Source organism: Muntiacus reevesi, chromosome 8 (assembly GCF_963930625.1).
Source record: "Muntiacus reevesi chromosome 8, mMunRee1.1, whole genome shotgun sequence".
Classification (NCBI taxonomy): domain Eukaryota; kingdom Metazoa; phylum Chordata; class Mammalia; order Artiodactyla; family Cervidae; genus Muntiacus; species Muntiacus reevesi.
The window spans coordinates 37730551-37757093 of record NC_089256.1 but is presented as its reverse complement, the minus strand read 5'-3'; the positions used below and the strand labels follow the sequence as shown (position 1 = coordinate 37757093).

General features: G+C 38.6%; 1 protein-coding gene across 5 annotated transcripts in view; it reads left to right on the top strand.

Annotated features, from left to right (window-relative positions):
* The window catches only part of CCDC191 (coiled-coil domain containing 191), a 94771-nt gene that overhangs the window by 25674 nt on the left and 42554 nt on the right, over positions 1–26543 (top strand). For all 5 annotated transcript variants that reach the window (XR_010664280.1, XM_065943652.1, XM_065943653.1 and 2 more), the window contains exons 8-9: positions 11993–12183; positions 19712–19958. Coding sequence is in view for 4 of the 5 variants with exons in the window: in XM_065943652.1 (XP_065799724.1) it covers positions 11993–12183; positions 19712–19958 (438 nt within the window). In the remaining variant the exon portion in view is untranslated. The remainder of the gene's footprint in view (positions 1–11992; positions 12184–19711; positions 19959–26543) is intronic.

Below are 26543 nucleotides of genomic sequence, written 5' to 3'. Positions count from 1 at the left end.
CTCCCGGCATCTCTGGATTCCAGCTTGTGCCTCTTCCAGCCCAGCATTTCTCATGATGTACTCTGCACATAAGTTAAGTAAGCAGGGTGACAGTATACAGCCTTGACATACTCCTTTTCCTATTTGGAACCAGTCTGTTGTTCCATGTCCAGTTCTAACTGTTGCTTCCTGACCTGCATACAGGTTTCTCAAGAGGAGGGTCAGGTGGTCTGGTATTCCCATCTCTTTCAGAATATTCCACAGTTTATTGTGATCCACACAGTCAAAGGCTTTGGCATAGTCAATAAAGCAGAAATAGATGTTTTTCTGGAACTCTCTTGTATAATATCAGGGGTACGTAATCTTTGTTTTTGTTTTTGGCTGTGCCATGCCACTTGTGGGATCTTAGTTCTTCAATTTGGGATTGAACCCAGGCCCTCAGCAGTGAGAGCATGTAGTCCTAACTCCTGGACTGCCAGGGAACTCCACATAATGTTAATATGTCTTATTACTGTTGATGTTAACCTCAATCACTTAAGTTTGTGTCTGCCGGGTTTCTCCACTGTAAAGTTACTATTTTTTCCTTTGTAATTCTTATCTTAGAGAAAATATTGTGAAACTATGCAAGTATTCTGTTTATCCTTAAACTTTCACTTACTGATTTTAGCATTCATTGTAACTTCCCTATAACAGTCATTTATGTGGTAGTTGTCTAAGGATGCTTTTGTATTTCCCTCATCTTTTCTCCATTTATTCATTTAGATTCTTCTAGAAGGAAGAACTGTCTCTTCTTCCCCATTTATTTGTTTACTCATTTATTCAGTTACCTATCTGTATCAGTATGGACTTGAGGATATTTACGTGATCCTTTGGATTATATTCTAATGTTATTGTTTACTTTGTTTTTCAGATTGTTCTAATCTTGGCCATTGGGAACTCTTTCTGGTGATTCCTTTGCCCTTTCAAAATCCTTTCTTTCTGGTACCATAGGATATTCCAAGCTCATGTTATACTTTCCCTGCCCTAACTCTGGAACCAACCACTTCTACTTGGAACCCTACTTCCATTTGTTGGAGAATATTTAGAAACCAAGATCTGGTTACTAGCTGTGCTCACTGCTGCTGGGATATCATGTTTTCTGGGCCCTCTTGGCAGACAGATTTGGGAAATCGATGTACATACACTAACCTACACATATACGCACATTATATTTTTTTCTGTGTCTGTCTATATGTTTGCACATTAAAATCCACTAGTTCATACTGAAATATCCAGCTCTGGTACAACAGCACAGAGGTCATACTTGTCTTCCCTTCCTTATTTGTAACTTTTTCTGTATCTATCTGTATATTAAAATAATTGTAATAATGTCAACCCTAATCCAGCATCATAGGTTTTAGTGTAGCCTTCCCCCTTGCTTGTTTATACCTGGAACTTATTATATAAAATATATTTATGTAACCCTTGTTGTTGTCATTCAGTCACTGAGTCATGTCTGACTCTTTGCAAACCCATGGACTACAGCATGTCAGGCTTTCCTGTCCTTCACTATCTCTTGGAGTTTATTCAGACTCATGTCCGTTGAGTCAGGGATGCCATCCAACCATCTCATCCTCTGTCGCCCTCTTCTCCTCCTGCCCTCAGTTTTTCTCAGCATCGGGGTCTTTTCCAGTGAGTTGACTCTTCACGTCAGATGGCCAGAGTATTGGAGTTTCAGCTTTAGCAGCAGTCCTTCTAATGAATATTCGAGGTTGATTTCCTTTAGGATTTACTGGTTTGACCTCTGTGCAATCCAAGGGACTCTTAGGAGTCTTCTCTAGCACCACAATTCAAAAGCATCAGTTATTTTAAACTGTTTTATTTTTTAATTATTTTAAATTATTTAAAACTATTTTAGTCCTAGTATACTATAAAAGTAGTTTTAGAATTGGTAACCTATACTTCTGTGGAAACAAATTTACTAGCTACTGTGTATATTTATACAGCTATTTTTGTTTTCAGCCTTATTCAGCCAAAATTATTTTCCAAAGTTACCTAGATTGGTTCTTTTCTTCCCCTTCCCCTTTCATATGATTATGTTATTCATGTGCTTTATTGTCAGTGAACCTCTTAATTTCGATTGTTCCAGTGAATGTAGGTAAAACTGAGACATGGGGGGAAACCCACTGACCAGACTCCTCAGGCTTTTACATAGACTTGACTGGAAACAGGACGGCCCCTGGTAAGCCCCACCAGAGTTAGCAGGTTCTCTGGTCTCATTATGTTGGTCCCAATCCATGTTCCTAGCCTGGCTCTGAAGGAGCGTAAAGCTGCCCTTGGGTAATGAAAACTTGGATACTCAGCAGCCTAAATATGACCACAGTGTAAAAAGGGGTAAAATGCCTACCTGGCTAGCAGCGAGCAGAGAGATAGCAGGCAGCTCTTGTCAGCACCCTCCAAATGGTTCACTAGCACAAACTCAACAGCAAGCTAAGTAATTTGCAGGAAGACTTCAAAGAATCTGTTTCTCAGGGTTGCTCTAGTTCAGGTTCTTTTAACCCCTATATTCTTTGTGCTTTGACTCTGGCTTCTATTTGTTCCCCCAGACAATTTCTTAGCATCACATTTGGGCCACATTATTTAATAGGAGACTCTGAGAGAAACAGAGCAGGCTGTCTTACCAATACACAACCTCAGGTGTAGCACTGTTCATACACCCCTTTCCCACCTGTTTTAGTGTCAGTTCTTTTTGTGTTGTCAAAACACTTATTTTTATATAGAAACTTTCTACTTCTACCCTACCCTACTTTCTCTTTGATCTGGTAGTGAAATCTCTTGGGGAGATTCAGCAATCCACATGTCATTGCTAATTAGCAGAAACAAGGGATTAACTATGAAATTCTTACACTGTTTAGCAAGTGCCCTTCTTAATTCTCACCCTCTTCTGAAATGCATTTTATGTTTTCTTCAGATAAGCAAATCTATGATCCTTCCTGCATATAAAAGTTGAAGAAAACAAAGAAGGATGGGGTAACACTCACTAAATCTTAAATCTAGGGGGAAGGGTTTTGGTTTGTTTATTTAAGTATCTCTGTTAGAGGATAAGATAATAATGACCTAAAGGAGGCATCATCGATGTTATGGTTGTGGCATGAGTTCACTTCAGTTCAGTCACTTACTCATGTCCGACTCTTTGTGACCCCATGGACTGCAGCATGCCAGGCTTCCCTGTCCATCATCAATTCCTAGAGCTTACTCATACTCATGTCCATTGAGTCAGTGATGCCATCCAACCATCTCATCCTCTGTCGTCCCCTTCTTCTCCTGCCTTCAGTCTTTCCCAGCATCAGGGTCTTTTCCAATGAGTCAGCTCTTTGCATCAGGTGGTCAAAGTATTGCAGTTTCAGCTTCAACATCAGTCCTTCCAATGAACACCCAGGACTGATCTCCTTTAGGATAGACTGGTTGGATCTCCTTGCAGTCCAAGGGACTCTCAAGAGTCTTCTCCAACACCACAGTTCAAAAGCATCAATTCTTTAGAGCTCAGCTTTCTTTATAGTCCAGCTCTCACATCCATACATGACTACTGGAAAAACCATAGCTTTGACTAGATGGACCTCTGTTGGCAAAGTAATGTCTCTGCTTTTTAATATGCTGTCTAAGTTGGTCATAACTTTCCTTCCAAGGAGCAACTGTCTTTTAATTTCATGGCTGCAGTCACCATCTGCAGTGATTTTGGAGCCCCAAAAGATAGAAGACTGTCACAGTTTCCCTATCAATTTGCCATGAAGTGATGGGGCGGGATGCCATGTTCTTAGTCTTCTGAATGCTGAGTTTTAAGCCAACTTTTTCACTCTCCTCTTTCATTTTCATCAAGAGGCTCTTTAGATCTTCTTCGCTTTCTGCCATAAGGGTGGTGTCATCTGCATATATCTGAGGTTATTGATATTTCTCATGGCAATCTTGATTCCAGCTTGTGCTTCATCCAGTCCAACATTTCTCATGATGTAGTCTGCACATAAGTTAAATAAGCAGGGAGACAAGATACAGCCTGACGTACTCCTTTCCCAATTTGGAACCAGTTTGTTGTTCCATGTCCATTTCTAACTGTTGCTTCCTGACCTGCATGCAGATTTCTCAGGAGACAGGTCAGGTGGTCTGGTATTCCTATTTCTTTAAGAATTTTCCACAGTTTGTTGTGATCCACATAGTCAAAGGCTTTGGCATAGTCAACAAAGCAGAAATAGATGTTTTTCTGGAACTCTCTTGCTTTTTCAGTGATCCAGTGGATGTTGGCAATGTGATCTCTAGTTCCTCTGCTTTTTCTAAATCCAACTTGAACATCTGGAAGTTCACGGTTCATGGACTGTTGGAGCCTGGCTTGGAGAATTTTGAGCATACTAGCATGTGATATGAGTGCAATTGTGCAGTAGTTTGAGCATTCTTTGGCATTGCCTTTCTTTGGGATTGGAATGAAAACTGACCTTTTTCAGTCCTGTGGCCACTGCTGAGTTTCCCAAATTTGCTGGCATATTGAGTGCAGCACTTACACAGCATCATCTTTTAGGATTTGAAATAGCTCAACTGGAATTCCATCACCTCCACTAGCTTTGTTCCTAGTGATGCTTCCTAGGGCCCACTTGACTTCACATTCCAGGATGTCTATCTCTAGATAGATATTACCAGATAACAACTAGATAGATGTTACCAAAACATTGCAATGGTGTTTTGCTTTTCAAAATGCCATTTTGATCCAAGAGGTTCCAATTCAGAAGCATGGCTGTAGGTGGTGTGATAATCACGCCATCGTGATTATCTGGGTCATGAAGATCTTTTTTGTATAGTTCTTCTCTGTATTCTTGCCACTTCTTCTTAATATCTTCTGCTTCTGTTAGGTCCATACCATTTCTGTCCTTTATTGTGCCCCTCTTTGCACGAAATGTTCCCTTGGTATGCCTTAATTTTCTTGAAGAGATCTCTAGTCTTTCCCATTTAATGTTTTCCTCTATTTCTTTGCATTGATCACTGAGGAAGGCTTTCTTATCTCTCCTTGCTATTCTTTGGAATTCTCCATTCAAATGGACATATCTTTCCTTTTCTCTTGCTTTTTGCTTCTCTTTTCACAGCTATTTGTAAGGCCTCCTCAGACAACCATTTAGCCTTTTTGCATTTCTTTTTGTTGGGGATGGTCTTGATCACTGCCTCCTGTACAATGTAGGTAAGAACCTCATTTATACATCATGATTCCTTCCCAGAGGTCTTAGTTTTGCAGGACTGCCTACCTAACACTGAAACACAACCATTTCTGAGCTGAAATATAGCAATTGCTATTCTCCTCTCAATAATGTTGTCTTATGTTTGGAGAAGGAAATGAAAGAAAAGCCTCTTTACATATAAAACTGCAATGTAAGAGAAGTGTTGGGCACACACATGAAGAATATTGGATTTCATGTAACTTTCCTCTCATTACCAAGGATAGCATGTGGTGTGCATTTTAGGACAACTTTGAAGCGTTATGTATTACTTTATATAGCCACTCAGTGGAAAATTTCTAAATAAAATTTTGTTGGTATTGGTAAAGAGGTTATGTGTTTAGTTGTTACTATACTCTTCCTACTCTCACCTCTCACAGAAGGGACAGGGAGACAGAGCCAATTTACCAAAACATTGCAATGGTGTTTTGCTTTTCAAAATGCCATTTTGATCCAAGAGGTTCCAATTCAGAAGCATGTGATTTTTTTTTTTAATCTTTTAAGAAGTGCTGATTAGATTCTGCTTTTTAAAAAGTTAAGAAAAGAGTCTTTGGCATAAATGAAGCCCATTCTCTAAATTATACAGAGTAGAGTATCTTTTTCCCCTGAACACTAGACATTTCAGGAGAATATAAGTATCTTAAGAGCCATGTGGGTGAGGACAAATGACATCACATCAGTGTCTTTCTGTCAGACAACACTAGAGGTGGACCCAGCATTTGTCTAATATATTCTAGGTAAACTGTACTTTTGGTTATATTTGCCAGGGGTGGGGGCGTAGGGGAAGACTGTGGTGCTAGGGTGGGGAGAATGGGCAGGGAGTAGAGATTGGAAGAAGAGGGAAGAAGGTCTAGAAGGGGATGAAAGAGAAGATGATGGGCAGTAGTAGTTTGGCCTTCTCTAAAGACATGAGGTTATGAAAATTGGTCCAGACTTTGTTGGGAAAGGAACCCTATCCTAGTGAAGAGTCAGGTTATGGACTATACTATGTCATTCTTTAAAGATCCCAGAGTGTTTTATTGGTTAAAAATGTAATTGCTTTCTGAAATTCTGCTACTTCTGCAGTGAAACCAAGTTAGATAATTGCAGCAGTATTATTGATTGAAACTTCTTAGAAGAATTAAGAAGAATTTACAAAATGTCCTTGTGTTAGTAATACATATTGATGCATTTGTGGGTGAAATGATACAATGTCTGATGTCTGGAATTTATTTATAAATACTCCAGGAAAGAAAAGTGAGTGGAGGAGAAATGAAACAAGATTAGCATAATTTTTGAAGCTGACTGAGGAGGTTTATTCTTGTATTCTACTTTTGGATATGTTTGTCAAATTTCTGTAATAAAGTGGGTTTTTTTTCTTTTTTTGAAGTTTAAAAGTGAAGGGGAAAAAAATTAAATACAGAACTAAAATGACATCACAGCTTTCAGTCCATAACAAAAGTACCTTTTGTCTGTAGCCCGTGTGAGCATTTCACATAGCACTGGTTGTCAAAGTTTAGGCTTTTCCATGAAACCCAACAGCAAATCCAGGTCTTAGCACTGAGTGCTGAAAACTGATCTTTTCATTGATGTATTTATGTAGTTATAGGCGTTTATGTGTTTAGGGGTCGGGGGTGGGGCACAATGATTTTCTCAAATCAGAAGTAAGATGGGATATAGGGGACAGTTTTTCAGTGCTGTATCATCAAGATTCAACAACACATTAAAAGGATCATATACCTTTTAATGATCAAATGGGGTTTATCCCAGGGATTCAGTGTTTCTTCAATATATGCAAATCAATCAACGTGATACACCATATGAATAAAATGAAAGATCCTCCTCTCCACCTTTCAGGCACTTTTTAGTGTCTGTGGGGTCCTCTGCCTCAAGATAGTGGTCTTCCAAAAGGAAAAGCGACATGAAGGATTGATTTCTGATGTAGTATTAGGATGTCTGTTTCTTTGGGCCTGGCAGCAGCCAGGAGTCAGCTGAGCCCTTTGTTTCTAACCTTCGGGCCTTGGCTGGCTGCCCTAGGCCACTAGTTGCACCCCAGTTAGTTCCATTCGGCAAAAATAAATTGTAAACGTGTTGACATTTTTGTCCTCTTTACAATTCATTGTTTATTTTTCCATGACTGAGAATTTTGATGCAATTATCACTGAGGTTTCTGACAAAAGGGAAATAGCAGAGGAATTCTGATGAGTTACCCACTTCATTAATCAGAACAAGCATCTCTAGTGACAGGGTTAGAATTACAATGAAGATTAGATAGCAAATTGCTGTTCCACCTAACGTCAATCATTCCCAGTGACAGTAGTGTGATTACACTTCAGGGAAGAGCTTTTCTTGCCAACAAAAGGAGGGCAACTCCAGTGCAGGTAATAAATTTAGCAGAGTGAGCTGTCATTTCTTCTCTTGAGTGGAATCCTTAATGACCAAATGATATTTTGTGGAAGATTTTGAAAGAAGAAAAGCATTTCACTTAAAAACTTCCTAAGTTTCACTTTGTAGTTGTTGTTCATTTGCTCAGTCATGTCCCCCTCTTTGCACCCCCATGGACTGCAGCATGCCAGGTTTCCCTGTCCTTCACTATCTCCCGGAGTGTGCTCAAACTCATGTCCATTGAGTAAGTGATGCCATCCAACCATCTCATCCTCTATTGCCCACTTCTCCTCATGCCCTGAGTCTTTTCCAGGATCAGGGTCTTTTCCAGTGAGTCAGCTTTTGGCATCATATGGCCAAAGTATTGGAGCCTCTGCTTTAGCACTAGCCCTTCCAATGAATATTCAGGGTTGACCTCCTTTAGGAGTGTCTGGCTTGATTTCCTTGCTTACCATGGGACTCTCAAGAGTCTTCTCCAACACCACAGTTCAAAAGCATCAGTTCTTTGGCACTCAGCCTTCTTTATGGTCCAGCTCTCACATCCATACATGACTACTGGAAAAACCATAGCTTTGACTAGACAGACCTTTGTGGCGGTATTATTTCTTTGTTTTTTAATACACTGTCTAGATTTGCTTTTCTTCCAGGGAGCAAGTATCTGTTAATTTCATGGCTTCAGTCACTGTCCACAGTGATTTTTGTGCCCAAGAAAATAAAATCTGCCATTGTTTCCACTTTTTCCCCATATATTTGCCATGAAGCAATGGGACCAGATACCATGATCTTAGTTTTTTGAATGTTGAGTTTTAAGCCAGCTTTTTCACTCTCTTTCACCCTCATCAAGAGATTCTTTAGTTCTTCTTCACTTTCTGCCATTAGAGTGGTATTACCTGCACATCTGAAGTTGTTGATATTTCTTCCAGCAATCTTGATTCCTGCTTGTGATTCATCCAGCCTGGCATTTCGCATGATGTACTCTACATATAAGTTAAGTAAGCAGGGTGACAATATACAGCCTTGATGTACTCCTTTCCCAGCTTTGAACTCACTTTGTAGTATTTTGTTTTAAACATTGGACTTCCCTGGTAGCTCAGTCAGTAAAGAATCTGCCTGCAGTGCAGGTAGATATGTACTTAGGAGCAGTTCTTCCCACGGTGATTTTCAGCATTTTATTTACCTGCAACAAGTCTTAATTATCACCACAACTGTAAAAAAGAGATGTTAGAAGTTAGTAAAAGAGCAAATGACTTTATAATCTATTAGAAATAAAAACATGGTGCAGAAATAAATGAGCTAGGTAAGAAACGGAGGGAGGTAAGACTAGTTGTCTGCCTTGTTCAAACATGGTTCTCATGCTTAAGCAGAATGTGTTCCTCTTCTAGCTAACTTTGATTTTAAGTAATAGTTCTTGTTTCAAAGAGCAAAGGGATAGAGCCCTTCTGTAGTTCCAGAGTGGAGAACAGTAAAGGAGAAACAGGCCTGAGCACTGTGGGGACTCTGCTTGGGGGAACATAATAGGAAGGGTAAATAAATGGTGACTGTAGCTGTGTCACTTCTTGTCTGTTCTCAGTAAGAACAGAGTGCTAACATCTTGTCCCAGAGCAGACAGAACCAAGAATTTTCTCCTCTCTCAAATATTTTCCTCCAAGCACATTGATGGGACTCCTGTTTGTCTAAATAATGTTTACTGTGAATCAATAATAACTAAGTGACTTTTGATTCATACTTTTTTTTAAAATTTAAATGGGATTGCTGGATTGCTCTTTTGAGTAGGCAGGGATAAAAACCAATGGCAAGGTGATTTCAAGAAAGCAGTTACTGTATGAGTATGTCACTTTGCTGCTATTAACTTCTATGTAGTGAAACTGAATTATAGACCTTCAAAACTGATCATTTTGCTCTCAAAGTCTAAACTTAAGTATTTTTAAAGAAATATTAATATAGTAACTGTGGTGTTTACAAACTCAAATTTTCCCCCTCTTAAATTCACATGTTTCCAGCAGTGCTTTTCTACTGAGCTAAGTGATGTATCAAATTCTTTATCTTTCAGTATTAAAAAAAAGCAAATAATTTGTTCTTCCTCTTTAAGAGAATTTTTACCTGGTATATTAGGGTCATCAGGATGCCTGAATGTTTTCATTTTAGCCTTGGGTATACCACAAACTCTTCACATTATGAATTTAGCCATTATCCCTTTTCAATTTGAAGCTTGGCTTGGTAAGGTAAATCATAATATCTGCAGTCGATTTTGTAATGATGGTCTATGAGTTAATAAAATAGTACATGTGAAATGCTTTGAATTTTTTAGAGAGAAAGAATGTGGAAATCCAAGGACTTTCTTAATAGTGCTATTATCATCAAGGTGGATTATGTTTGTACTATTTCATTGCTAGAAATATTCCAGGAGTCAAAATTAGTGGTAGTTACCAAATAGAGAATATTTCATCAAGTCTCTTAAGAAGAATCTCTTAAATGAATCTGGCAAATAGATATGATATTTTCTTTAGACTACAGTGCACAAGTTAACACTATTTTTTTCATGCTGTATTTTTTGGGATAGATAGGCAAACAATAAAAAAGCCATACCCCCTCAACAGGCAGCTATGCATCTTTTCCTTGTTATGACTAAAACTGTATCTTATGTTCAGAGAATTTCCCTTCATTTATTCTGTCCTTCCTTCCTTTTCTCTTTCTTTCTCCATCCTTCCTGCTTTTCTTTCCATGGGATCTGAGGTGAAAGTCTAGAAAATCTGTCCTCCTTTGACATAATGGAGAAGGAACAAGGACTTTTTAAAGACTTTTGTGGTTTCTCCTAATGGAAAATTATAAAAAAGAAGATTTTGTAGTTTGTCTAAATGAGAATATAATTGGTTTCTTTTGTGGAAGACATTTCAGGCCAAATGAGCTTTTCTAGGAATTCCAGCCTATGCTTGCCTATGTTATTGGTTGTTAAGTTATATACCCTCTCTCCTTATCACCTTACAAATGCAGAGGTTATATCTTAAAAAAACTTGTTCAGAATCCCAAAATTCAAACATGGTTGGTACTTACTAAATGTTGAAACAGTGAAGGATAAATATTTTTAAAGAGAAAGAGGCAATAAATGGGGCCAACCCTGGTATGTCCACCAAGTTCTCAACGCTGGTCGCTAGGCATCTCTTGGACCTCCCAGAGTCACTTTCTATGCAGTTACTTCCTATGTAGTGCCGCCCACATGTGGTACGGGGGCTTCCCTGAGGGCTCAGACAGTAAAGAATTCACCTCCAATGCAGGAGACCTGGGTTTGATCCTTGAGTTGGGAAGATCCTCTGGAGAAGGGCGTGGCTACCCACTCCAGTATTCTCACCTGGAGAACTCCATGAACAGAGGAGCCTGGCGGGCTACAGTCCATGGCATCACAGAGTCAGACCTGACTGAGCAACTGAGCATGCACATGTAGTGTACTCTCAGATCTGCCAGGTCCTCCTCTGGAGGCTCACAGTCTTGTGAAGACTGGTATCAGGTGACTATAATATAGTATGAGGACTGCTTTGACTGAAGAAAGCATAGGTTGCCCTGGCAACCCAGGGGAAGAGTACTTACATGTGGGGAGAGTGATTGGGTAATAGGAGGGCTTCCTGAGAGAGGTGACCCCTGAAGTCATCAGGCAAAGAGAGGGCATAAAAGGACAGAGAAATTAATATGACCATAAGTGGGAAAGTCCAAAAACAGTGTGGTTGGTATAAGGCCAAGAACTAAAAGTAATTTGATGAAGTGGGAGCATAAAATGTGAAAATAGAAGATGTAGGTCTTAGCCTGGGACCATAAGTACTCCTCTGGGGAGATCCTTAGGGTCAGTAGACCTTGTCTGATTTGTTGTCAGATACATGTAGTGGAAGATTGCAAGCAGCCTGGGTATCTAGTTTCTCTTGGAGTGCTCACCAAAACCCTGACATGGTCAGTGGTAGCTCAGCTGAAGCCATTTTTAGCTGTCTTGTTCTGAGGCACCAGAAACTGCATTCCATGCTATGGGATCTCCTGTGTTCATTTGTGTAGGACATCAGTGGTGTTCCCAGTTGGCATTTAAGCCCCAAGACAGTCTGGCACAGGAGATCTGTTGGAAGCAGACCTTTCAAGTCTCCCAAATAGGCCTCTTAACTTAGATCTTAGTTGTGACAGCTACTCCAGCTCTATGTAGGACTGGTGCCTTACAACGAGAGTTAAATATTTTAGTAATAGCTTAAGTCATGAGGCTGATAGTGCCTTAGCTGCAAGACTTGAATGTTTCTCATCATTATTGGCATAAAGCAATTGTCTGTTCCCCTTCCATCAAGTTCCTAGATTTGTTAGAAAAAGAGTGAGGGGGAAATCTGAGGAGAGGCTTCCCATCAGTAGATATTAGAAACCCTAGCACTGATTTTCCAATGTTTCCATTGCAGTGTCAAAAACGGTATTTCTCTGCCTGGCACAAGCTGATTCTTGATCATAGGATTAAGCTGGGGAAAGCTGGGACCCTGTCCGACTGGAAGTTGCAACTGAAGGTCCTGCGGGCCTGGAGAGACTACACGAGATCCCAGAAGTTGGGGCGGGAGACTCAAGCCATAGAAAATTACCTTAGAGAAGAAAACAGGTACTATTATTTGTATTAATACCATGAATTATATGCCATGAAAATGTATATGCAGGACATATATTTATGTTTCTGTGTTTATGTAAGACATCTTTTCTCCTGAAGAACCCAAAAATAAGCTCTAAAAATGCTGTTCACTGTAATCATCTCATTTACATTTAAAATATATCACTGTTTTTCTCTGTTACATCCCAAACTGGGAAATTTTAACTGAACATTATAAGCAAAAAAATTTGGATTAAAATATACAAATGTACATGCTTTTCTTTTTTTAAAGGAAGCTAGTATTATGCTTTTTCCCTTGTCCTTTGACATAGTAGCATTGTACCCTGGACTATCTTACAATTTAGGAGACAGATTTTAGCTTATGTGCTAGTAATTTTCATTGATAGAAATCACTGTCCTCACATAGAATGTTAATTACGGACATAGGGAACGAATATCCACTTGGGAGGGCAAACGTGCAAGAATGATTTCTCCCACTTCCCCACACCTTATTTAGAGGTTTTTGACACCTTTATATCAGTTCCCTCTTAGACTTGTGAATGACACCGAATTTGTCCTCAAAGAAAACTTTCTTTTGCTCTATCAACTTTAAATACATTTTCTTCTTTTGATTTCCAAGCTCAACTTTGCATTCTTAAACCAAAATCATAGATGTGGAAGGAACCATTTGTTTATTGGTGAGGAAAGTTGGAGGGAGCTGTTCATGGTCTTAGGTTTAATCACTTCTCAATCAGTGATTCTGTTGTTCATTCTGAGTGGAAAATTGGATGAATGGTATGTGAAAGCATCATCATGTATTGATAGAAGGGAGTATCCTTGCTGGAGTTGTGCATCCTCGTGACAGCATCAGGCCTTGGGGTCGGTACATAGGAGCCTGACACATGACCCCTTGTCCTCTAAGAACTCAGTTTTGTGGGGAAGATGAAATCTAGAAATAATACAGGTGTGGACTAGCATTATATACTTTGTAATGTATCTCCTTTGGCTGTTGAGAACCTATTAGAGGGAAGTAATTGAAGAGGCTCCTACAGAATATCAGGAAGGGCTTTATCAAGAAGATGAGTCTTAAGTTGGATTCTGCATGCAGCTAGTGGGATGTTCCTAGGTAGAAGTAGGGAGTGAGATGATGGCATGAAATGTGGCTGGAAATCATCAAGCATGTGGTTGTCAAGTTCATCAACCTATGAAAGGCCTTAAATGGTAAGTCAAGGAGTTTAGGCATTCTTTGGTAAATAAAGGTGAATTCCTGAAGGTTTTTAAGCAGGATGGTGACTTAGACAATTTTCCTTTCCTACAGTATGCTGAGGGAATATCTTCAGTATGGGGGAGGAGCATTTTACAATTTACTTCTAAATTTGGAGGACCCAGTGATTGACCAAAGAATTGGGTGGATTTGTTGGATAAAAAAGGGAAGGAAATTAGAGGTGTTGCAAAGGGGAAACATCCTGATTTGAGGGCATAACAGGAGTGGAAACTAAGATGTTAAAGTTCAGAGTGGTCTATGGAATTTATATGCCAGAAGAAGAAACCTCTAGAAGACAAATGTGAAGAACTTGAGATTCCATTCCAATTAAGCTATTTAAATATAAAAGCACTAAATGGGGATTTCATAATAGCATTATGTGCCAATTTTTTTTAAAGATCTTAGAACTTCTTGTCTCATATCTGTGAATTATTTTCAAGTGTCTATTTTTAAATGCTCAGAACGGATACTACATTTTTTTTAAACTGTCAGAGTTAGAAAATATTTAACTTATAATATATATTATTTTTTTTTACTATAAACGAAACTCTTAGAGTAGGAAGATGCCTCAAGGAGTATCTGATCCAGCCCCTCCTTTTACAGATTGCAAAAGTAAGGCACAGAAAGGATGAACAACTCTGTCAAGGTCATAAAGCTTCAAGTAGCCCACCCAAGACTAGAGCCTGGTCCTTTTGATGCTGAGTCAGGTGCTTTTTCCTATACTGTGCTGCTTCTACCTAAAGAAAATCTAGGTGATGGCTCCCTCAGACAGTCATGTTTTTCAGGTATATTGCCGTTGACTCTAGATGGTTGTAGATGTGAAACAAGAGCAGTAATTAACAAATAGCAAGTCAAGCTAGAAACACAGAAAAGGAGCCACACTGTCCTTCATGTTGCTTTCCTACAAATCCCTGGCTCTCTGCATGTTGTTCTTCATTCTAGAGATTGTTTCAGGAAATTTTTGGGTGATTTTGCGCAAAGAAGGTTGGGATATTAGAGGTGAAGAAAAAAGCTCAAAGGTAGCTACTACAAGCGGAAGCCAAGAAGTGTCAGTGGGACTAAGGGTGTCAGGAGAGCCAGGATCCCCTTTGCCATGCTCGTCAGAGCTTCTCCCAGCTTCTCTGTGAACACTAAACACATAATTGATGAATAATAGGTGAGTCAGTGGTAATGAAGAACTTGGTTGCTTCCTCTTTTGTAATTTAACTCCATACATTTTCAAGCATTTTTTCCCTAAATAGATCAAAGGATAGAGTACATTTATTGTACATGGGTTACTCATTATAGAAATTAAACTCTTATCAGATTGACAGGACATCGTTGGTTCTTCAGCCCATTCACCTGGACATGAAAATCATATGTTGTGTCTGTTTCTCAGATGTCAACTGTGTCCTTAGGCTCCAGCTCTTGAATCCACATTTTCTTTTGCCACTTGGGCTTTCCTCTTACTGGCCTGTCCCCCTTGCGGGGCCCAGCATTTGGGGCTTCTTTCTCTGCCTTCTTTCCTTTCTGTTCTTCCCACTTTCTCTCTGGAGCAACAACAAATCTGTCTCTTCTCATTCCTGATTTAGCCACCTTCTTTTCTTACTGAGCCTGTGCTCAGAGTCTCACTCATCCATGTATTTCTCCTGAAAGATACACCTTTTTCTAAAGGCTTATTTTCTAAATTTTCTTAGAAATTCCCTAATGGGAATTTTTGTCTATCTTTTTTCTTTTAAAAGTAGTTTTGGTGTATATAGAATGTCAGTACAATATTGTAATACAATTGGAACATTGACAGATATTCCCAAACTCTTAACTAGGGATTTAGACACTCAGGTAATACAACGAAATGGTGGCACACAATACTAAGTTAGACCCTTGGCCGTGATGGTATTGGACTTAATTTCTTTAGCATGTTCGCTTTTGAAAGTTGGCTCCAGATCTTCCATTCCTCCTCTCCACCATATTCCTTCCGTTTACAGCTAGCCCAGACACACGGAAGAAGCAGGGCTTGTTTTCAACATCCTCTCCCCACCCTTCCTGAGCCTACTTTCCTGACTCCTCAGTTCTTTCCTGGGAAGCATCTCTGTCCTTCCCTTACTAATCTCCACAGTATCCTTAACCCTGCCTTCTCTTGAACAAGTGCTTTGGGCCTTTCCTGGACCAGGCTTTCATCTCTTCCCTTTGTCCCTCTAGCCCCTCATACTCTGTCTCTGTACTCCTCAATTTGATGTTATCCCTCCTAGGAAACTTACACTTTAATAGGCAGTGTCTGGAAACAGTGCCCAAAATGATTGAGGGGTACAGTGGCAGGCCCTTTGTCATCCTTCAAACCATGACATTTATTCATTCACTCATTCATTTGTTCTGTCTGATAGCATGTATTCATTCACTTGGTCAGCTTTACTGATGCTTACTGTATACTAGACTTTTTCTTAAGTAGAGGAACTAAAAAGAACATTGAACATTCTTGCCTTTTAGGAGTTTTCAATCTAAGTGGGGAAGTTAAAAATTTACCCAAGTGCTAAAAATAATTGCAACAGAAGGCACAAAAAGATAAAAAAAACTTAGGAGTGACGTAAACTTGGCTATCATCCATTACAATCCCCCAAGCAGTTTTTTAAAAATAAGAACTCTTGGGTCCCATCTTTTGAGAGAGACAGATCACGACTAAGTAGAAGAGAGCATTTTTCAGTTTAGGGGAAAACTGGTAAGCCAGTATATGCTCAGCTTGTGTGGGAACAGGCTGGGGTGAACCCGCCAGGCTAGCTAGGGGTGGGGAGGCAGAACTGACAAGAGACTGCCAGGTATTCCCCATTTCTGACACTCCTGATTTCAGCGTGCTATAGGGCAATCTGGAGAAGGAAATGGCAACCCACTCCAGTATTCTTGCCTGGAGAATCCCAGGGATGGGGGAGCCTGGTGGGCTTCTGTCTATGGGGTCGCATAGAGACACGACTGAAGCGACTTAGCAGCAGCAGCAGCATAGCGCAATCATTTATGAAGCATCTCTGTTAATCATGGCCCACTGCCCTTCCCTTCATGTTCATCTCAGTATCCATTTGAGAGACTAGAAATTGTGTGGCATCCGAAGCTGGTAAAGTTCCTAGTATGTCTGCCAGAGAGGCAGGAGAACCAGCCAGACTTGCCTTGGCTGGCTCACTTTAAATCTCTTTAAAGCAGAACTGTGTTATCTTCCATGTTTTCCCTGGAGGGGGCTACCTGATGCATTTCGGAATGCATTAGCTTATGTATTCCTGTTCCTGCTGAACCCGCTTATCCCAAATGTAGCTGTTTGCATCATTGCTATTTTTGTGTTCTGCATCAGATTTCAGCACTCTGTATCGGATCACTAGCATATGGTTATTTATTTATCATCTCTTACTTCCTTTTAAAAAATTCAAGACACTCACTTTTTAGATATCTAATAGTCTTGTCCTTAGATAGTGCTGTTACCTTACACATGCATTTGTTCTATATTTTCAGGTTCTTTTTAAAATTTAATTACATCTTTAAAAACAGACTCCTGTGCAATGGGCAGTATAGGGCTTGTTGTTGTTAGAGTGATACCACTTTTGAAGAGGAATCTGAGACACTTTCAGTTGCTTGCCCAGGGTCCCCTATCTACTTAGTGTTCTTCTGACTACTGTGTTTTAGATCAACAGCTACGTAGCATTTGAGGTGTTGATTCTGAGCAGCCTGGTTCATATTTAAATTTCTATTTGGACCTATTACATTTTATATACTTAGTTCTTTAGAGACAGCCTTTCTTTGCATTTATTATATAATTATAATGATCAATTTATATACTCTTGTCAGAAATTCCCTGATTTCACCTTGGAAACATATTGGGACAGGATCCATAAAGGACTTTCATTTTATGTGTATTTGGAAACTGTGGAACCATTTCTTTGGGTTAGCATGCCCAAGTAAATCACATCTGACTGAGCTTTTAATAAATTTAAGTGATTTTTCAGTTTCAGAAATATTTATGCCTTTAGTATCATCATTTTAAAAGTATAAAAATGGACTTGTCTGCAGAAGTATCACTCTGCTGAAGGGAACCACAAGGGAGCAAGAGCAGAAGCAGCCTTGTCTCTGGACCCCTAGCTTCTGTGTTCCTACCATTCCTACAAACCCAAGTACATCCTCCAATCCCTGCACTATCACTATAGGGAAAGCTCTAAACACTGTAATAAACATGGATTTTCAACCCACTTTTTTTTTAACTCTTTAGTCTTTTGTTATATTTCCAGAAGTATTTTTCTCTTTGCCTTTTCATACTATCCAAATAACCCCCCTCCTTGACAGTCAAGAGCCCAGTGCAGCTTTTAGCTGTTTATGCTATAAAAACATGAAATTAACATATCAGGTAAACTTCACACTTCTCCTTCATGCCCAGATTGAGTAAATCAAATTTTACATTAATTAGACAGAGCACATACATCTTCTAGCCTGTGGAAATTTATGATTTCCACTCGAGTAAAATGCCATAGGGTGTTTTATTATTTAGACATTGAAATTTTTTGAGCTGTGTTCTTACCTGCATTGCTACCCAATTTATTAGTCTTATATTTTTTTTAAATTTTTATTTCAAGGTCATTCAGTCTCAGAGCCTTTCTTTTTTTCTATCAAAGTAAAATGTTATATATAAATGTTTATTACCATATTGTATTTTTACTATAAAACCATCAGTCAATCACCAAGTATTTTTTATCTATCATTGCATTAGAAAGAAACAATTATATATAATGAAATATGCTGTTGACAGAATTGCTGTTAGCATTTATCCTAAATTCTATTATTTCAATCAACATTACTCTCACTAATTGGTTATTTCACCCAACTCCTCTGACATATGTTAAATTCTGTGACTCTCGAGTAGTCTTTCAAACTAAGGGTTTTAACTCATTTATGGTTCCTAAAATCCGCTTCTAGACAAGTTATGTTTTTTAAAAAATAGAATAGATTAGAAAAGAAACATTAGAGTATCTCTGGTAGTAAGGGTAAATATCCTTTGAGGAAACTTTTGTTTCAATTATATATACTTTGTTTCATACACACATAAGCTTATATTGAAGTCATGGTGTAACACATTTTTCTTAGTGTAGGTGTCAATCACAGAAGGTTTAAAAGTCACTTTAAGCATTTAAGAACTGTAGAAATGTTCTTCTGACTCATTGGCTTAAAACATGAAGACTTTTTTTATATGACCCTAAAAAGTCCACGAGGAGGGTTAAGTGTTATATATGTTTAACAGAAATGGATGTGCAAATAGTGTTGTAGAGAACTTATTCAAGTCACCTTTACAAGGTAAAATTAAGTAGGTATCTAAACAATATTAGATTTTAAATCTCAAAATGGACCGTGGTTGTGACATAAGTTCCAAGCTCTATAGCTCCCTTCTTCGGAGACAATAATCATCCACTTATAGACTGATCTCAGAGACCTGTATGCTTGAATTGTCACCTGACTATCACCAAAATGTCTCCAAATTGAGAGCCCCTTTAGAGGGAAATGTAGCTGGCAGTTCCCAACTCCACTCAGTCATGTCCCCTAACATCATGAAGTTTTCAGAAATCAAAAGGAGCTAGCTCTTCCTTAGGAAGAGAGTGAACCAGACCCCCTACTAGACTGTGAGTGAGCTCTGTGGGAGCAAGTGCCTTGTGTATTCCCTTCACATACTTCTAGTGTTAACAAGTGTCTGCACAAGGGAGTCCTTCATTCATGCAGTTGATGGCTTTGGTAAACGAGTCCTTCTCTTCAGAGATCCTTTTCCTGACCAAGTCCTTCCCCAAGGTCCACCCTTATAAGTTCATGTTGATTTTTATGTCTTATACTTAACTAATTATTGGCAATTCACTTGTTAAGTTTCATCCCTTTCTCTTTCTCCCAAACCTGTCTTCCTTAGATTTGCAAGTATAGTTGAATATCTCCCTCATGCATTCATATTTTTTTCAAGCAGTTACCCGAATACCTATTCTTTCTGCTCCTTCCCCTCCAGAAGCTCTCAGAAACTATGTTATGGTAATAAAAAAGCTTAGTAAGTCTTTGTGGTGTGACAGAATGGAACAGTCCCTTTCTCCTGAGGCAGTGCCGTGAGGTGCCAGGGCCTTCTTTGAGTACAACCTTTGCACTGGGGAATTTTATAAAATGACTCCTTTGAGCTTATATAAAAGAACAAACTGGAGCTATGATGTAGCATTTCTAGAACTCCTTTGGACTTGTGTTTTATTTATGTGATCAACTAAAAGCAGTAAATGGCTTCTTTTTTAATGGAAGTGCTTTGTTGCTTAGAAAACAACAACTGGCCGCTGAGTATAACCGGAAACAAGTTCTCCAACACCATTTTACAGAATGGCAGCATTGGCATCATGTAGAGATCCTAAAGAGAGAACTGGCCATAACAAAGGAGGAAACCAGGAAGAAAATGAATGAGCTGCTGGAGGCAGCATCACTAGGGAAACTCAATGCAAACATTTCATCAAGCATCAGTCTGCTTGAGGAGGCAACAGCTATGGAGGATCCACCTAGAAATGGAGAGGTAAGATATTTTTCCTTTGCTTAGTCTTCCTGCTTATTACATACTGGGATTTAGCTTTGTCTTTGTATAGCCTGGACTATTCAGTTGGTAAGGAGTCCACCTGCATTGCAGGAGACCCTAGTTCAATTCCTAGGTCGGGAAGTTCCCCTGGAGAAGGGATAGGCTACCCAATCCAGGATTCTTGGGCTTCCCTGGTGACTCAGTGGTAAAGCCTCTGCCTGTAGTGTGGGAGACTAGGTTCGATCCCTGGGTTGGTAAGATCCCCTGGAGGAGGGCATGGCAACTCACTCCTGTATTTTTGCCTGGAGAATCCCCATGGACAGAGGAGCCTGTCTGGCTACAGTCCATGGGGTTGCAAAGAGTTGGACATGACTGAGCGACTAAACACAGCACAGCACAGCCTGGACTATGTTTGCTGTTGTCAGATTTCCTGGCCTGGGCCATCTAAAAGATGAGAGCTGCTGCAGTGCACAAAGGTTGCCTTTCAGTTAGTGTTGGCTTTCTTGAAATGAATCTTCTTTTATAATCACGTATAAACTTTGGAATAGTTGAAATTTGGTAGAGATGTAATATAGACAGGGAATTTAAAACAACTAAGAGAAAGATTCCATCCAAGAACAGATGTATAAAGCATTGTTTAGAATTATTGAACCTCTTATTTGATTGTCAGACATTTCTTTTGTAAATGAGCTTGTGATTTATAAGAGGGGAAGGTTTAATTTTCCTAACAAGAATTCATATGTATTAATTGTAGCAATTGCCAGGATAAAACGACAAAAAGGAAAAAGAAATGAATGTATATACAAAACAGAAACGGATTCACAGAGGAAAAGTAAAAAATAGGAAAAAGAAAAAACTAGGCAATAATTCCATCATTTAGAGATAACCACTTGCCAGGTGGCGCTAGTGGTAAAAAAACCTGCCTGCCATTGTGTGAGATGCAGGAGACACAGGTTTGATCCCTGGGTCAGGAAGATCCCCTGGAGGAGGAATTGGCAACCCACTCCAATATTCTTGCCTGAAAAATTCCGTGGACAGAGGAGCCTGGCAGGCTACAGTCCATGGGGTCATAAAGAATCAGACGTGACTGAGAATGCAACACACACCAATAACATGTTGAAGTATATAGCCTGGTCTTTTCTCTATTCAAGAATATGCAGATTTTCCTCTTTAATGCTATTTAGCTTTTAAATTTTCTTCAGTCAAGTCACCGAGGATGTCTAATTTGCCATAATACAGGAAAAGGAAGGCCTAGTTGATTTACAATATTTTATTGGTGTCAGGTATGTAACACAAGTGATTCAGTTATATGTACATATTTTTCAGATTATTTTCCATTATAGGTTATTGTAAGATAATTGCATATAGTTCCTTGTGCCCTTGTTGATATCTCTTTTATACATAGTAGTTTGTATCCGTTAATCCCCTACTGCTAATTTATCTCTTCCCTTCCCCTTTCCTCTTTGGTAACCATAAGTTTGTTTTCTTTGTCTATGAATCTGTTTCTGTTTTGTGTATACATTCATTTGTATTGTTTTTTAGACTCTACACATAAATGATATCACATAATATTTGTCTTTCTCTGTCTGACTTCAGTTAGTATGATATTATCTAGGTCCATGTTTCTGCAAATGGCAATATTTCATTCTTATTTATGGCTGAGTAATCTTCTGCTGGTCCCATCACCTCATGGGAAATAGATGGGGAGACAGTGGAAACAGTGTCAGACTTTATTTTTTTGGGCTCCAAAATCACTGCAGATGGTGACTGCAGCCATGAAATTAAAAGTCGCTTACTCCTTGGAAGGAAAGTTATGACCAACCTAGATAGCATATTAAAAAGCAGAGACATTACTTTGCCAAGAAAGGTTTGTCTGGTCAAGGCTATGGTTTTTCCAGTGGTCATGTATGGATGTGACAGTTGGACTGTGAAGAAAGCTGAGCGCCGAAAAATTGATGCTTTTGAACTGTGGTGTTGGAGAAGACTCTTGAAAGTCCCTTGGACTGCAAGGAGATCCAACCAGTCCATCCTGAAGGAGATAAGTCCTGAGTGTTCATTGGAAGGAATGATGGTGAAGCTGAAACTCCAATACTTTGGCCACCTCATTCAAAGAGTTGACTCATTGGAAAAGACCCTGATGCTGGGAGGGATTGGGGGCAGGAGGAGAAGGGGACAACAGAGGATGAGATGGCTGGATGGCATCACCGACTCAATGGGCATGAGTTTGAGTAAACTCCGGGAGTTTGTGATGGACAGGGAGGCCTGGCGTGCTGCAATTCATGGGGTCGCAAAGAGTCGGACATGACTGAGCGACTAAATTGAACTGAACTGAACTGAATCTTCTGCTGTATTTATACATCACATCTTCTTAAACCAGTTGTCTGTTGATGGGCACTTGAGTTGTTTCCAAGTCTTGGCGATTGTAAATAGCACTGCTATGTTAGTTTTTTAAGGAAACTCTGTACTGTTTTCTACAGTGGATGCACCAATTTACATTCCCACCAATAGTGTATGAGGATTCCCTTTTCTTCACACCCTCTTCAGCATTTATTATTTGTGGACTTTTTGATGATGGCCACTTTGACCAGTATGAGGTGATACATCACTGTGGCTTTGATTTGCATTTCTCTGATAATTAGTGATGTTGAGCATCTTTCATGTGCCTGTTGGTCGTCTGTATGTCGTCTTTGGAAAAATGTCTGTTTAGGTCTTTTGCCAACTTTTTATTGGGTTGTTTGCTCTTTTGATATTGAGGTGTATGCACTGTTGTATATTTTGGATATTAACCCCTTGTCAATTGCATTGTTTGCAAATATTTTCTTCCATTTAGTAGACTGTCTTTTTGTTTTGTTGATGGTTTCTTTTGCTGTGTAAAAAGCTTTTTAGTTTGAGTAGGATCACTTTTGCTTTTATTTCTTTTGTTTTGGGAGCCCAATCTAAGATAATGCTGCTGTGATTTATGTCCAATTTGCCTATGTTCTCATCTGGAGTTTTATGATGTCATGTCTTATATTTAGGTCTTTAAACCATTTTGAGGTTTTTTTTTTTTTTTAGTTTATTTTTATATGTGGTGTGAAGAAATATTCTAATTTCATTGATTTACATGAGACTGTCCAGCTTTCCCAATACCACTTGCTGAAGAGACTTTTCTCCTTTGTATACTCTTACCTCCTTGGTTAGAGATTAATCTGCTATAGGTGTGTGAGTTTATTTCTGAGCTCTATATTCTGTTGCATTGTCCTGTATGTCTGTTTTTATGCCGGTACCATGCTGTTTTGATTACTGTAGCTTTGTAGTGTAGTCTGAGGTCTGGAAGGGCTGTGCCTTCAACTTGATCCTTTTTCCTCAAGACTGCTTTGGCAATTCTGGTTCTTTCATGATTCCATATAAATTTTAGGGTTATTTGTTATAGTTCTGTGGAAAATGTCATGAATATTTTGATAGGGATTGCATTTAATCTGTAGATTGCTTTGAGTAGCATGGCCATTTTAATATTAATTCTTCCAATTCAAGAGCATGGGATATCTTCCTGTTTTTTTGAATCATCTTCAGTTTCTTTTATCAGTATTTTGTAGTTTTCAGCATATAGTTTTCAGGCCTTTCACTTCCTTGGTTAAGCTTATTTCTAGGTCTCTTTTTTATGCAGTTTTATTTATTTATTCATGTATTACTGAAGTATAATTGATTTTCAGTATTGTGCCAACGTGATGCAGTTTTAAATGGAATTTTTTTTTTTGCTTTCTCTTTCTGATATTCCATTGTTAGTATAAAGCAATGCAGCAGATTTAAATATATTAATCTTATATCTTGCCACTTTACTGAATTCCTTGGTGTTTTTTTGTTTGTTTGTTTTGTTTTTACTGCACTGCACAGTAGGGATGTGTGCATCCCTTGACCAAAGATGGAACCTGTGCCCTGTATAGTGGAAGTGTGGAGTCCTAACCACTGGACCACTAGGGAAGTTACCTTACTGGATTCATTTATTAGTTCTAATAGTTTGTATACAAAGTCTTTATGGTTTTCTGAATAGAGAATCATGTCTTCTGCACACAGTGACAGTTTTACCTCTTCTCTTCCAATTTAAATACCTTTTATTTCTCTTTCTTGTTGATTGCTGTGGCTTTCCAATATTATGTTGAATAGCAATGGTGAGAGTGGACATCCTTGTCTTATTCCTGAATTTAGTGGGGACGCTCTCAACTTTACACAATTGAGTGTTATATTGGCTGTGGCTTATCATAAATGACTTTTATTATGTTGAGATATGTTCTTCTATACCCACTTTGGTGAGAATATACTTTTCTATTTATAATAATGTGATCTGTTTTTCTAAAATTATTTTCCACAATGTAATGAGAGTTTTCTGTGTCACCAAATCTAATTCTACAACAGTAGTTTCCAACTGAGAGTATAACACAGACTCAGACCTACAAAGTCAGAATTTCTGGGTGTGGGCACCATGGTTTTTTTTTGAAGTTCCATGGGTGAACTTGATGAATAAGCCCTGGTTAAGGACTGTCATTCTGTGCCATTGTGTTTAATGACTGCATGAAACTCTATCATGAACCACAGGCTAGACTCTTCTCTGTTGCTAGGCATTTAACTTGTTTCTAGTTTACCACTTTTATAAACAAAGCCTTCGTGAACAAGTAGCTAAGTTTTTGCACACATCCATAAGCCTTCACTTTGCATAAATACTTAAAAATAGAATGCACATTTTAAAGACTTTTACCAAATGGCCCTTCCAGGAAGGTTGTTTCAAAGAAGTACCTGTTTTCCTGTTTGATACCATATTTTTTATTTTTGCCAATTTGACAGGTAAAATATTTTTCACGTTACTGTTGCTTCAACATTTGCATTTTTTATTACTAGTGAGGTTAAACATTTTTTGTATTGACCATTTATATATATGTATCTGATAATGAGTATGCTGCTGCTGCTGCTGCTAAGTCGCTTCAGTCGTGTCCGACTCTGTGCGACCCCATAGACGGCAGCCCACCAGGCTCCGCCCCCTCTGGGATTCTCCAGGCAAGAACACTGGAGTGGGTTGCCATTTCCTTCTCCAATATATGAAAGTGAAAAGTGAAAGTGAAGTCACTCAGTCGTGTCCGACTCTTAGGGACCCCATGGACTGCAGCCTACCAGGCTCCTCTGTCCATGGGATTTTCCAGGCCAGAGCACTGGAGTGGGGTGCCATTGCCTTCTCCAGAAAATGAGTATAGAAAAGTTAATAGTGATTTGTCTCATCATACATTTTGTCCATTTTTGTCCTTGATTATGTGTCTTTTTGTTATTTATAGGAACTCTGTGTTTTTAAGACTACTGATGCTTTTATTATCATTTATTTTGCAATTTTTTTCATTTTGTTATTTGTCTTGATTTATTTGTGGAGTTTGGTACTGTATACAGTTAAATATCATTTTACTTTTTAATTAGTCTGTCATATTTGAATATTTTTTCTGGTTGTACATTTATTTTAAATTCTGTGTTCTAAGTATACAATAATTAATCTGTTAGGTAACCTGTTGAACTCGGTTTTTTTTAATTTTTATTTTATATTGGAGTATCATTGATTAACAATATTGTGTTATTTTCAGGTGTACAGCAAAGTGATTCAGTTATACATATACATGTATCTATTCTTTTTCAAATTCTTTTCCCATTAGGTTTTACAAGATATTGAGCCGAGTTCCATGTTCTATACAGTAGGTCCTTGTTGATTATCTATTTAAATACAGCAGTGTGTATTTGTTAATCTCAAACTCTCAATATATCCCTCCCTCAACCCTTCCTTCCTGATGAACCATAAGTTCATCCTCTAAGTATAAGTTTTTATAAAGTCAATCCTCTCAGTTTTTTCTTTCTTAATTGCATTTGGATGTTTGAAAAGACTTTCGGAAAAGGACCTCTGCCCCCTCACCTCCAACCTGGCCCCTGCACCCTTCTACATAATGCTGTTGATTACTAAAGTCAAACATGTGAAGTTAAATTGAGCACTGCATGATCCCCAGCCTTGCTTTTTATTGTGATTACTGCCAGCAAGTAGGCGGGTTTTAACTTAAGCTTAGTCTGTCTCTGCAGAGGAGGGTCATGAGGGTGCTTTTTTGGATTTATGTAACATTTTGGTCCCTTCCCCTAGGCAGCTTAGCCTTGATGTCAGTTAGATAATCTTGTTTCCATTGAGACCCAAGAGAATCTTCTATGTAAATAGCTATGTGAAGCCTTTTATATCACAAAGTTCCACTGTTATCTTTAAATGGAAGAAGTCAGCAGAAAGTCCTTTGTTACCTGCAGAAAAATTGCTACATGTGTATATAATTTAGACTCAAGAAAAAAGTCTTCAAATCTCTGAAGTCAAGATAAAAGATTTTATCAAGAAAAGATAAAGTTGTAAAAAGTAGAACAAATGAAAATAAAAGGCTGTAATAGACTCTATAGATTACTAGATAAATTCTCATCTTGCCCAGAGTATACAGTGTAACATGAACAAATGAATATATAAAATCTATACTTAGATGCTCAGTAATTATACCATCAGAGGGACATATGTACTATGAACACATATCTTACACCTTGAAATTTTTT